We start from the raw sequence: 14839 nt of genomic DNA, 5'->3' as shown, positions 1-14839 counted from the left end.
CAAGTAGACTGGACTTCGATTTAACATCTCATTCGAAAAACGACACACTCATGAGTGCAGCACCCCCCCCCTCCTTATGCTGCACTACTGTGTCAGTAATCAATTTCCCTGGTGTGGGAAAAGAACCCACAGCCTTCTGCACCCCAAGTGAGTGCGCTACCAGTTGAACTACTGACACTGCAAGAAATGCTGAGCAGAATGAATATAAACCACCTGTTTTATAAACAGACCTCAGCATTTTTTTCTTTTTCACTAGTTTAATAAGTAAAAGTGCGTAAACTACAGAAAATAATGTGCAAACAAAGGGGCACCTACTCATTTGACTTTAAATTAGTTACCAATTTTAACTTTTAGTACGTAGGTGGAATCAGGTAAGGGAACAATGTGATAATGCTTATGAGTTATATGTAAAGCCTTCTATATTTTGTTTTCATTACTCCAATTCATTACAATTTGTTTATGTCAACTGGGTGCAACACATGTACTGCAAGCTCCTACAGCCTTAATTTCACAACCACATCAACACAAGTTTTTTGCCTGTCAATCATACGAGACATACGTAAGCCTAGAAGAAACACAGTGGAATGCAGTAATCCCACCAAAACTAAGTAGGTGAGGACTTAACTGCACTTTGTCACATCCCTACTGTAAACACGAACAGACCAGAAATATCAGTATTATACATATTTGTGCAGATATTTCTTAATAGCCATTTATAAATCCTCATTTTCCATTTTTCTTGTCCTCAAGTTTTACTCTTCTATCTTCACAGGCAGTTAAGTAACTGTGTGCCATGATACATAGCTTACTACTCAGGAAACAGAAAGAACTCTGACTTTATTCATGCCATGGTTAGCATTCTGTAATGAACATTTACAACCTGGCAATCAGATAAGCAGACAGAGCACAGACAGCAGTGTGGGCTCAGTTGTCTATGCAAGCTCATAAGTAAATATAAGACTTGAGAAATACAGTTACATAGACTCATATTACCTAAAATGCTCAGAAATATGTGAATATACCATACACGTATACACATATATATACACACACACACACAGGCATATATTGCACATTTACTTTTTGTAACTGGTAAACTAGATCAAAGCAACTTTTTCAGCCATGTAATGTAAATCTGGATAATATAAAATGTACAAATAATAAACAAACAATTAAAGATTGACACAAAAGGCATTTGTCTTCAACTTTGAGGAATATTCATACAACTTCCTTATCTTATCTCATTGTATCCCCAGAAATCAATGTAAAATAAAGCAGGTTACTCAGATTATATTAAATTACTTTAAAACACAGATGATAATGCTCACATAACAGGACTGATGCTTACAGCCTAGTTAAGGAAGCAGACATTATAATAGTCATGCCACGGTCACATCTACATAAACATAGCTATTTGCATTTTGCATGTCTAGTCTTAGGTAAAATCAATGCCCCAGTGCACACAAGTATAGCAGAATAACAAAAAATGTTGATTCTTCAGCTACAACATGAAATTATAATCTCCAAGAAAGACTGCTCTCTGTTTAAAGAAATAAAGTATTTCAAAATTAAAAGCTCAAGGCTTTCATTTTACTTTGACACAAAAATACACATTATTGAATAATACCCATCTGCGTGGCAGTACAAGTGAACAGTACTTTGTCTTTGGCGGTGGTGGTGCTGCGGTAGCGTTGTCGCCTCAAAGTAAGACACTGTCCGGTTCGATTCTCAGCTAGAGCATCTTCTGCGTGGAGACATGCGTGAATGGGCGTACCTTCGTTGAAGGTTGTGCGTCAGGGCTGGTAACTCGGCACGTAAAAATCAACTACCAATCATTAGCGGACCGGAGTTCAGCTGTGGCGACCCCTAACCGGGAAAAGCCGAAAGACACAACAACAACAACAACAGGTACCCTGTCTATAGCACTGGTCCTCACAACACCCTAGGAGAATGCAGTACTCATTCACAAATATCAGCCATGCTGTCAATTACTACTGCTAGCCTGTATATTGTGTTATCACTCTTGTACCCGGTAAAAGTGTCTATATGCTACAGAAATTAAAATCTGCTGATTTGTCCTGCTGGCTGACTCCATGCTCACCTCCACCTTTTTTTGGAAAGAGCAACCCTCTTGCTTTGTACACCAGTATATAAAGTACTAAAAGAGGGTTACTGTCCTCTTTTAAGAAGGTTACTCCCCTTTACAAATCAGGTATACTCCCTATGAAATTCCCAGGATAATGCCATTTCTCTTAGCAGGCCCCATTTTAAAACTGCCCTGGGCAAACAAACTTTATCCAGACTAGGACCAGCACTATGTATAAAGCAACCTTATGATATAAAGGTGAAAGTGTCCCTTGACAACTTCAGTAAATCTCTTTCTGAACACTTCCATAAGGTCTCAACTTGCAAATGTTTCAGAGACAACAGTTAGCCTTCACCAAACCAGCACTGCCCTTAGCCAACCTCATATGTTATGTGCTATTAGTTTGTTCTCACAAGTATTTACAGTGCTTTGATATATCAAGCCTGCATTTATATTACTAAAATCTGTTGCTTGGCTGATGCTTCTTTGCAGACAAATTTATATTTTTAAATATATTGCTTTCTTACTGTTTTGAATTTCTTTGTCTGGGTCATGGTTTAAAATGATCCAGGGAACAGTCCACTTAACAGATTATCAAATAAACAAAAAAATAAATAAAATAAAATATATTCATATGCTGTGCAGCTTGCTGGCAAAGTTCAAGAGCACAGAGCTTTTCTCCCTGGCTGCTATTGCATATTCAGACACCTGGATCAGCAAAACAAAGACACAAAATCTTCAAGATCTTGTTCAGACTTACTTGTAGAAAGCGGTCTTCGTCTTTGCAATCCTCATTTTTATAGCGACATGATGACTATAGAATGGACAAACTCAATGAGACATACAAGAGAAACAAAACACACAGACGGCCACAGATTGAATACACTTACATCACATCCAAACAAACACAAGATCATGTGCGCACACATTTTCATTTTGGGTGCAGATGTGACAATGACACGTGCATGCACTCACACATAAACACACACAAAAGTGAAACATAAGTGCCTAAATAAACATATATAATTCCCACTTAATAAGCAGAAAGGGCCTGTATGATACAATGAAAACAGCATGTCATACAAACCGCAGGTATAACACAAAATTAGGCAGAATCAGAATGGGCAGAAAAGTGAAAATACCATAATACCAAAATTAGAAAAAAAACTTACAGAAACTAATAACAAAATTAGAAAAAAAGACTTACGGAGACTGTGAGCATCCTAAACATAAACACCTCTTACATGCAATAAATGCTAACAAAGTACCTGAATGACAGTACAACATTGTCTTAAGCACCATAGTCTACTGATCAACAACAGCCATCTCCTGTATTGCAGTGCAAGTCAGACATACAGCCAGGGCTAACTGTAGCATTTAGAAGTTTAACAAAAAAAAATAAATTTAACAACTCAGTAAATCACAGTGATGCCTCCAGTTGTTTCTGTGGAATCAGCCTAGTAATGCCTCCAGACATCTAATACTGCTTGTTTATTTTTTTTTACATTAATAACTGAAAAACCATGCTATGTACAATTTAGTGAAGTATTTCTTCTTAAAGCTCACACAATAACCTATACCACTGCAGTGACACAAGACCTATGTCTAGTGCATCTGGAAACAACTGCTGTTCATACACTAATTATGAATATTACCATACTTCTCATTTCTATAAATATTTCAACAAATCAAAATAGAGAGAATTGCTTATCATATGAAAAATTATAGAAGCATAAACAAAATGTGTAGCTTGACTGATTAATGGTATACTGTAACTTGTTTACAAATACAAAAATTATTCACTGCATTTACAGTGAAAACATTTTAAAACTTGGAATCTAAATGAATGCTACCACAATAAGGCAGAGGTTATGTTGAACAGTTTCCCATACATCTTTTTATTAACATACAGACTTCTAAATATATAAGCATTTCTTGTACTGCAAGTTAATAACATGATTACTGTCAATACGCTCTCATAAAGTTACAGCTAAACTTTCCCAAGCTCTAGCAGAGGCAAGGACTTAATACTCTTCACCCAAAAGTGAAGTTCTAATATCACAAGCCAATTGTAGAACTTGAATAATACAGCATCAACCTGCTAAAATGCATAAATCTTAATAAAATTTGTACACAGAAATTGTTTGCCGACAATCGATAAATGCAAATCTGCTGTTGAAAAATCAGTATGTACCAGCTGGCTCCATAGTACAAAAAGGTTTACATAGGTTTATAGGTTAGTACTAAGCTAACTGCCCCTGCGAGCCATTTTAAGCCTAGCCATTTATCCCTTGTGAGACTCAAACCCTGCACCTTGTGTTTGTAAGGCAAACACCTTAACCACTAGGCCACCCTCCTTTCCCGATGGAGGATGGAGCCCTACTACATCAGATGACCCAAATCTGTGCAGCACCCCTCAGATTAAAGGAATCAGTTGGGGGGGGGGCTGACAGCTGGACCATCCTCACACTTAACATTTTATATAAATGCATCTTGGCCAATCAAATCACTATTTTGCTGTCTATGACTCATTCTGTCACGTGCACCTTATTTGCTGCTGTTCTGAAATGGAAAAAGACTGAGGAAGTGTTTTAGTGCTTACTTTTTCCTTGCTATACCGCTACAAATCAAAAATAATCCATTCATTTTGCAAAGGACCCCTACTGTTTTCCATGTTTATAAACAACCTATATACAGTCATCCCGAATGTCAGATGTATCCAATACACTGATGATTCCACCCTGATTTGCTCAGCCACATTTCCCTCAGAATTAAGGTCTGTTACCCAATCCATCTTTAATACTATAGAAACCTGGATCTCCGAACGTCGATTGTTGCTAAATCCCAAAAGAACTAAAATGCTGTTATTCTCTTCAACACAAAGGTCCACACTGTTTACCTTCACCATAAATGCAAAAGATGGCACAATAATCACCCCCGACTCCACTAAAAAACTGTTAGGAGTAATAATTGATAATAATCTAAAATTTGACCTTCATGTAAACCAAACAATCAAAACCATCAATAAAAAACTAGGGTCGCTGTATAGAATAAAAGCCTTCCTAACCTCTCTGGCTGTGGTTGCCATAGCTCGCTCCCACCTGCTTTCAACACTTTTATATGCATTCCCCCTTCTCTCTAATCTAAATAAAACTGTACTTAATAGACTCTCAATCTGTTACAACCACATTGCCAGGTTTGCCACTGGCCTACCTTTTAGAACACACCATTGCATCAACCTTAAACAGCTTGAGTGGCTAGAACTTCCCAGTCTAATCCAATACAACCTTTTGATTATGGCTAATAAAATCCTCTATTATCCAGATAACACACCGGCTCTTAAAAATATAATCACCCCCCCACACACACACAATAATCCAAGACTGCTCCGATCCTCAAACAGACTACAAATTAAGACAATTAAAATTAACAATGTAGCCGGTGACTCCCTCTTTGCAAACTCTGCAGGCAAAGCATGGAACCTCCTTCCAGCTAACATTACTTTGTTCTCCTCCCTATCCCAATTCAAAGCTAAACTCAAACAACATCTGGCACTAAATTGGCTTTGCCACTGTAATAAGCCTGGCTAACTCTCACCATGAATGTATACAATCTATTAATCAAATTACTGTTATTTTTCCCGACTGTTACCAGGGGTTACTCGAACTTGTGATATTGTCTATTTCATGTCTGCTTATGTTATTTGTAAATATCTCATCTGTAATATGTCTTCTTTGTTATTACTTATCTGTCTACCTTGGTAATATGTCTTCTTTGTTATTACTTATCTGTCTACCTTGGTAATATGTCTTCTTTGTTATTACTTATCTGTTTACCTTGGAGCTTTTCTCCCCGGGCCTCCACTGAAAATGGACATTAATCCAGTTGGACTATCTCGGTCAACAAATGTAAAATAAAATAAAAATAAAATAAATAAACTAACTCCATACTTGTTAGCGCAGATTGAGTTTGAGGTACATCTCAGTTATATCAGAACCCCTGAGTTTTGTTCTCTAATTCTCACCCCTGACAATGTGTCCAAGAAAAGTGCTGCAACTTTTTAAAATAATTTCACATTGGTAATACAAACACCTGCTTAATGTCCAGTGATATTGCTGCTCTTTGTGAGTCTAGCAATATAATCTCAAAAAAAAAATCAAAATTCAATATGAATATAAAGTGGTTCCTCCAAAGAAGACTGACTTTACAAATGTTTGCAAAGGTTGCACCTCATTGTGCTTCTACAGCGATGTTCAGATGACATTCCCCTGTGTTCAGTAATAAAATTATTAGGATGATGATGTCACATGCAACAGACAGAGGAGCCAAACTGCAGACAGCAGGGATTTCTGTGTCTGTTAAGGTCATGCATCTGAATAGCAAGAGGTGACAAACTTCAAAGAATGGGAGAAATGGCTAAATTATTTCAAAAACTTTTTTTCACAATAGTTCTTGTCTATGGCATGTTATTTCTTTTCTGAATGAAAATTCTCTGAATACCAAATCTTCAATTTCCAAAAATGAAGACACTGAAATATTACACACTTTTGGAAATGTGAAAATACAAGACCTCTTTTGAATTTATAATTTAAAGAAATTGTCTATAATCTTCAATTAAGTCGCACGGCAATAAGCAATACTGGGAATCTACATCATAACAATAAACAAAGAAACTATTATTTTGCAGACTTTAGTCTATGCATTTCTTACATATTAGGTTATAGTATACTGGTCAAAACTTGATGAGCTTTCTGGTCTGCAGTTTACAAATACAATAAGAAAGTTTGTCACAGTATTAAAATTAACAAGTTCAAAACACATTTTAGAGAATGACAAAATGCTTGGTGAATTAATATGAAATTTATTTGACAAAAACTAGACTGTGAATGGTTGTAAGTCATAAGCTGCAATTTAATTTATTATGTGAATTAGAACTGAATTGTTAACTTTATGCTAATTACGCATTTTTTTTTGGTTTTAATGTGTTTGTACTAAATAAGTTGTAATATTAGGATAAGGTATTACTGTTTTAAAGTTGCATTTTATGTTGATATGAAAAAAAAAGCCAGACGTAAAATCCCGGCTCATATACACATTATTTAGCAGTCTGTTCTTTGATTTGATTTTGCAGGTCCACTACTCTTGCTAGAACTGTGTATCACCCTAATATACACACAGAAGATGAATATGAAACAATATGAAGAGTCTGAAAAACCAAGAGACTTTCTGCAAAGGATAGCTTGCTTATATCCTGCAAGACAGCATTTTCTGCAGGATGCTAAGCAAAGCAGTTTCTCCTGCTCAGACTTCACATGAGAAATCTATCACGTTATAATATAGTGTTTTTTTCTCCTATGGAGATGAGGTACTCAGCTGTTCATATTCCCATGACACAGTTGTGTATGGAATAATATGCAAGGCATTCCCCAAATCCTACTGACTCAAAAAAAACAAAAAGAGATTCACAGTCTTGCCCAGACATTATTACAGTGAGCTGTTAACTTACCTTCTCTGCCCCTTCCCATGAAAATTAATTCCAGCACATCAAATCATATAAATATTGCCAATGTTTACACATGTAACACACTGTACAATATAATTTCATGAGGCTTAGGAAACCGATGAGTGAAGCAACTTCTGTCATAGCCTTTGTCTGCTTTCCACTCTAAATGCCAAGCAAACATTGGTGTCTCTCAGGGGCTGATTCCTATATTATGTATACGCCAACAGATTATATATATAAGCCAACACATTTTGGCTAGGCTTATAAATGTCCTCGGGTAGATAGCCAAGTACCAACCTATGAACCTATACTACTTTTAATCAGACTACTACACAATGATACCTACCTAGTTGCCACTAATTTTGTTTTAATAAATACTTTTTTAAATGTGTTTATCTTTTGTTCGACACCAGTCCGGTGCATCTTCTAAAGGCAATTTAAGTTACCTAACTTTGCATAACACTTTACATAAAGTATTTGTTTGTGCCCAGAACAGTCATGAAATCAGAAATATTTCCACCTGACCTTAAACTTTGGCCCAAAACCACTGGCAAAATACTATAGACATCAAGTAATTTTTATGCATGGTGCATAGCTGGCAGGAGTCTATATGGATTGAATTAATATCAGCCAAAGCCTTGTTTCTCCCAGCAACTGCAGGACACACAAAACTTCCATGTGTCAGAGATGTTGGCAAGAGAAGGGCAAGAAAATAGTTGCCCAGGCCTTTGTGAACTTGGCATTATTATTACTACTTTTACTTTGCTTTACCTTTTCTGGGTTGCTCTTTTCTCCTAGGATCTTGGCGTTTAGCTCAACCCTGCTGATTTCGTTATCACTATCCATACGGTAAACAAGCCGATGAGGAATCGTTGTGGTATTTTCAATGTATCTGTTTACACTTCTCCTCTGCCTAGGTGCCAGAAAGACATCCCCTGAACCTAAAGGAAACAGATGGGGAGGTAAGAGATACAGTGAAGTCAGCGTTTGGGGATAATTCACTGTAAAACTATTCAATTGCTTATTCAACCCAAGAAATTACATTAGCCGCGTTATGGCAGCACTTTAAGTACAAGCAGTGATTGGTGACTTGCAGCTGGCCTCAAAATACAAGACAAGTATATTTTCTGTGGAACATATTGGTGAAGCCAGTGGATTCCGGTTTATCATCATCATTAGTCACCCTCCTCATAATTTGAAATGCAGTTTTATAGAAATGGCATTTTTACAGCGCTCCTGCAGACAGCTGCTAAATACATAACTGCTATCTACTTTTAACCTACAACACATTAGACGGTCCAAACTGGTACTTGTTATATACTAACACAAAAGATCCCTCCCTCCATTTGCACTGATTTTCTGCTAATGACATTTACTGCAATGTGTAGCCCCACTTACCTGTTCTCCAAGAGGGACCTCTGGAATGGACCAAATAGAATGCTCCAAGGAGACATATCCACGACAAAATCTTGAAAGACGATGTCTGCATTCTAGCTTATGTTATCCAGTGTAATAAAGTGTATATATTTTAACTGTCTAGATGTCAGAGTCAGAATGCTGACTCCTTTAACAGTCACCAGCCTCGCCCGCTATAAAGCTTCGCTCAGCCAGTGTTGCAGCATTGTGTTTTGATGCTTACGCTGTTACTGCATTCAGTGGCTGTGCTGTGGCTAGGAGTGCACTCTTCCCCTCCCCTATTCACATCATCCACATCTTAAGAAGACAAAATGCTCACTGCAGAGCTACTACGGTACGTTTCACAACAGGAAACGCGCACCGCCTAGTGATCTCTGGGAACTGTAGTTCTCAATCCAGAAAACCGCTTCCCTTAATTTCAGTTTAGGAGTCGGTGTGGTATTGCTAAGAGATTCTCCCGTTCGATTCTCGGCTGGAGCGCCTTCTGTGTGGAGTTTGCATGTCCTCCCCGCGGTCGAGTGACGTTAAAGACAAGCAGGTAGGTGCGAACGTGAATGGGCGTGCATTTGTTGAAGGTCGGGCTGGCAACTCGGCACCGTAAAAAATCCACTGCCAATCATGAGCGGACCGGAGTTCTGCTGTGGCGACCCCTAACCGGGAAAAGCCGAAAGCCTTAGTTAGTTGGTGTGGTATTGCTGACAAGACTGACTGCTGTCATGCGCTACTCATTGTCGCTATTGTAGCTTAACACATAACATAGCATTTCTGTCTTCCCAAATTTTGAAATAGGGTTACCACCTGTCTCTCTTTACGCAGGAAAGTTTCTATTTGACATTTGTATCCTGAAACAAAACATGAAAATGGCAAATGTCCTGAGATTTTTTCCTGTAAAAATGTTCTCGTTAAATAGTTACATACTACAATTATTTTATATCTGAAATACCTAAATACGTTATGAAACAACATATAGAACTATACGACTGAGCTTTTACTTTGGGAAAAATGAAGTCCAGTCTATTGAACTGGTTATCGGTGTGCTTTGTCCTGCAAAATCTCTAATTTACATACAAATGTCCCACTTTGGGCATCAGAAAATGTGACAACTCCACAAATTTAGCACTCTACTCGTTATCTACATGCCTGTGGAAGATGCAAGGAAGAACATTAGCAGAAAGTTCTTGTCTTCAGGTGTAATGGCGTGCCGATCCACTACAGGATTACAAAGTCTAACTACACAAGGAAGGTAGAATTTTTAGAGGACTGCATTTCAGATTTATTGTGGAGTGAGTAAGGTACATTCTCGGAGCAATGGAACTAGATTTAGGACATCATTAGCAGAGAAGCCTTTTTTTTTTTTTTTTTTTGCTGTGGATAAATGTTTGTAATGGAAGTAAGTATATACACCTTCTTTGCGGGACAACTACGTAGCAAGTCAAGGGACAGGTGCACAACCTGAAGGATGAAGACCATTATGAAAGTACTTCAAACTCTTTATGAACAAAATGCAGAGATGTACTAAGATCAGAAATTTGCTATAGCTTTTTTATATAAAGAAACATCGCACTTAAAGTGTGGTTGCCTATGTGTAGCTAACGAGTTCAAGCTATAAACATTACTGCCCCTCTACTTCTGCTAGCTCATAAATAGGCTTTAACTGCAGCTAACTGGTTAGTGACTTTCAAACTACTGTCCTGTAAAAGTTAAGTAGCCAAATAATTTCTGTCACTCAAAATCTACACGAGCATTTTGATGCCGGACTAAAACCAAAAGAAAAAGCTGGCCTGAATGCTAACGCAGCCATTTGGTTATGCAGTACAGCAGTTTTATTTCCCAAGCTTTGCGTGTGTGTGTAGTGTGTGTATGGAGGACATATTTTCAAATGTTAAAAATGTGACATTTTATGGAAATTTGAGATTTGCAGGATAGACCATATGCAGGACAAGTGTAAGGGTCTGGACTACACTTTTTCCTAAAAAATAAAAGCCTTTACTTGCAGAATTTGAGTTGTTCATGCTGTTTCATAAAATATGTAGATTCAGGTATTAAATAATTGTTTCATGCAGTTATTATTTTTTATAATAATCAAGAAACATCTTTATTAAATTATCACATATGGCATAGATAATCTTATATTTATATAAATGAATATAAACCATGCTGACACAATTCCCGTTGAAAACATTATACATTACAAACTCCATTAACAATTGTGGCTGCAAACATCATACATCACTTATAACCTATCCAATCATTATCAGTCAAACATTACACAGTTCATTCAAATCATGCCTTCTTTTAAACCTGGTTCCTCCTTTGCATGTGTTTTTCCCCACAGTTACAATTTTTTCTATGTAATTTGCTCCTATCGTTTTCTAAAGATACCAATTTCAGTTGTTTTATCTCTGTTACTATAGTTGCTACTTCTAGTAAAGTTGGTTTGGACTCTGGATTCCATTCTCTAGTAATTGTTTTTTTGTTAGTCACCATAATTAGACTCAGCAAAGCCTTACTATGTCTAAGCAATTCTGAATTTGTATCACAGCTCAAAAAATCATGTTCTTAGTTACACCAATTTGCTCACCCAGTATTTCTGACAAAGCAGCCTCTACAAAATCGTTTTAAGTCTGCCAACTCATTACACTCCCAGAAAATATGTTCCCAGTTACCTCTTTCTTCCCATCACATCCCTAACATTTGCTGTCCACCTGAGGAAAAATTCTTTGGAGTCTACTTGGGGTATAAAAAATTCCTATGCAACACTTCCAAGCAAAGATCCTAAATCTTCTAGACTTTGTTGCATATTTGAGAGACATACATATACCGCCATTGTTTCTTTGTGAATTAGGTTCATAGGTTCATACTAGGCTATCTGCCCTAGGGCATTTATAAGCCTAGCCAGAGGGTGTTTGGCTTTCGCCACCCATTTTAAATTAATTTTGCTATGCCCTTTTTCGAGGTTAGTATACTGTGCCTCTGTCTAACAGTGACACAGAAGTGATTCCCGGGGTAAACCTACGATCTCCCATCCACTCATCAAGATTCCTCTTGAAGAGAGTCAATGAGGGACTCTGCCTAACCTGGACTGTGATTTTATTCCAGAGTGAAGGGAGCCTCTGGGTTATGAATCTGTCCCTCCAGCATGTCCTATTTATTTCAGTGCTGAGGTTCAAGTCTCTTGAGCTCGTAGCTCGATGGGATTTGAATTTTCGGAGGTGCAGCAATTGCTTATCCAATCTCTCTTCCAAAACCTTTCTAACCTCCTCTGTTTGATTCTTATAGTTATCGTGTAATATTTTATATTTTATATGCTGTATTAATTATTCCTTTTTTAATGGCAGTTTATGTTCTAGATTCTACTAAAAACTCTACCAGTGCTGGTCTTTTGTTTAGAACCCCCCCCCCCATTTCTTTCACTTTGTCTGTACTCTGATATCAATCCTTGATAGGGAAGGCAACCTCTAACCTGCAGACCAAATAAATTCTTGGCATCTTCCCATTCTATTACATTTCCCTCTCTAGTTATTTTCTCCCAGTACCTTGGTTCCTTTACCAGCTGTCTCCAATAAATTCCCCTATTGCCTGTTGTCTGTATCCCTAATTGCAGTCATCCCTATTGGCAGAATCCCCTTTCTCCATTCCCTTGTTGGCTTTTTTCTTAAAATACTTTCTGTTACTTTATGAATATAATATTCTGTATGATTATTGTTATTCTCCTTAAAGGACTGCATCCAAAATCCCAGTCTCTCCTTGTTTCTTGAGCTTCCCCCTTTTATCATCATCTCATTCCACTTTGAATTATAGTTTTCTGCTTGGCACACTAGTAGCAGGAGAGGTGCACAATCTGTTGCTGAAATACCCCTTCAAATCAGCTAATCCCAATCCATCCTGTTCCACTGAAAGAAGCAGCTTAGTCAACTTGACTCTTGCTGTCTTCCCCTCTCCGATAAAATCCTCCTGCTCTTTATTAATTGCTATCCACAACTTCTCCTCTAATTGATAAAAATATGACTGACCTGTGTAAAAACTCTGTACCCATGAGCTACCACATCTACTTAACACCAAAAGTGTGATAAGAGACCTTGGTACACAGGTGGACAGTAGTCTCTCCTTTGATAATCACATCGCCACAGTAGACAGGAAATCCTTCTATGTGGCACACCTCATCAAAAAAGGTTTCTCATCCAGGAAAAAAGAGGTCATTGTTCCCCTCTACTCGTCACTCATTAGACCCATTATAGAGTACAGTGCCCCTTTTGGTATGTACCTCACAAGACATCTACAACAACTGGAAAGGCTGCAGAAATACCTCACAAAGAGGATTACCAGCCTCAAACAGATGCCCTATGCAGACCGTCTCAAAACACTCCAGCTTTACTCCATCGCATATCACCTACTCAGAGATGATCTCTGCCTAACATACAAAGCTATGTCAAACCCAGAGCTGTTGGACATGCTCCACTTAAAGAAATCCCAATCCCTCCGAGCTACACGCTCTAGGGACCTAAACCTTGTCACCACAATAAACAGAACATGCTGGAGGGATAGATTCCTGTCCCAGAGACTTCCCATACTCCGGAACAAACTACCTATCTATGTCAAACAGAGTTCCTCATTAGCACTCTTCAAGAAAATTCTTGATGATTGGATGGGTAATAGGAAATTCAGCCCGGGGATCACCTCTATGGCTCTGCTCGACAGGAGCACAGGAAAATAATTTTCTTGGGTGGCGAAAGCCAGGGTACCTTGTTGGCTAGGCTTATATAGGCCCTATATAGCCTAGTACCTACCTATGAAAAAAAAAGACTAAAGGGACTAAAAACATTTAAACTGCTTGTATCCTACTATCAATATCCATATAATGGAGCTTCCATTTTCTCAGTTTTTGTATTATCTTTTTGTTTAGTTTCCTCCCATATATCCTTAGCTGCCACACCTGAATCATTTTCAATCCATACACCTAAATACTTCATTGTATCATGTTCCCATAAATATGGATATTGCTGAACCATTTTGTGTGTGGGTATATAACTTACCGCAATTGTCATTGTTTTAGCTTCATTGATTTGTAGCCTGAAAAGATCTGAAACTGTCTCAAAATGTTCTACAACACTGTAATATCCCTTTCTGGTTTTGTCAGGTACAAAATAATATCATCTGCAAATACAGCCAGCTTTTCTTGACTACCATACCAATAATATCTTGAATTTCTAAGTCCCTTATTTTCTTTGCCAATGGTTCTAAATATAATACAAATAACAAAGGGGAGAGAGGACACGCCTACCTGATTCCTCTGCTCAAGCAGAAATTATTATAGAGGACCCCACCCACTTTAATTTTCACCCCTGATCCCTCATATATCCTCGTAATCAACCTTATAATTTTATCAGGGAATACAAACACTTCCATTGCCATGTTCATAAAATCCCAGCTTACTCTGTCAAATGCTTTCTCTGCATCAAGACCCACCAACAACAGTGGTATTTTCTTACTTCTGCTTCCCTCTGGATCATCAGTGTTCTGTTAATGCTGTCAAATGTTTGCCTCCCCTCCGCAAAACCACATTGATCCATGTCTATCAATTTTGGCATCACTTTGACCATTCTTTTAGCCATTATAGACATAAACACCTTATAATCATGGTTTACCATTGAAATGGGCCTGTATGAACCTGGAAATGATGGCTCTTTACCCTTTTTAGGTATTACAGCTACCACTGCTTCCTTCTAGAATGTTGGTACATCTCCTCCTCTTAAAATACTGTTAAACAAAACCTTCCATATCTTTATCAGTTTTCCCTCTTAGCTTCCAAACTTCTACAGGAATACAATCTATTC

General features: G+C 37.7%; 1 protein-coding gene across 1 annotated transcript in view; it reads right to left on the bottom strand.

Annotated features, from left to right (window-relative positions):
• The window catches only part of ADAM22 (ADAM metallopeptidase domain 22), a 2281988-nt gene extending 2272590 nt beyond the window's left edge, over window positions 1-9398 (bottom strand). The window contains exons 1-2 of the mRNA XM_044066314.1: window positions 8988-9398; window positions 8361-8530 (exon numbers count right to left, since the gene is read on the bottom strand). Of these exons, the coding sequence (XP_043922249.1) occupies window positions 8361-8530; window positions 8988-9078 (261 nt within the window). The 5' untranslated portion in view covers window positions 9079-9398. The remainder of the gene's footprint in view (window positions 1-8360; window positions 8531-8987) is intronic.
• Window positions 9399-14839: the final 5441 nt, after the last annotated feature.

This window comes from Protopterus annectens, chromosome 3.part1, assembly GCF_019279795.1.
Source record: "Protopterus annectens isolate FY-2018-M chromosome 3.part1, PAN1.0, whole genome shotgun sequence".
Taxonomy (NCBI): Eukaryota; Metazoa; Chordata; order Ceratodontiformes; family Protopteridae; genus Protopterus; species Protopterus annectens.
The sequence above is the reverse complement of the archived record's forward strand: the minus strand, read 5'-3'. Positions and strand labels throughout refer to the sequence as shown.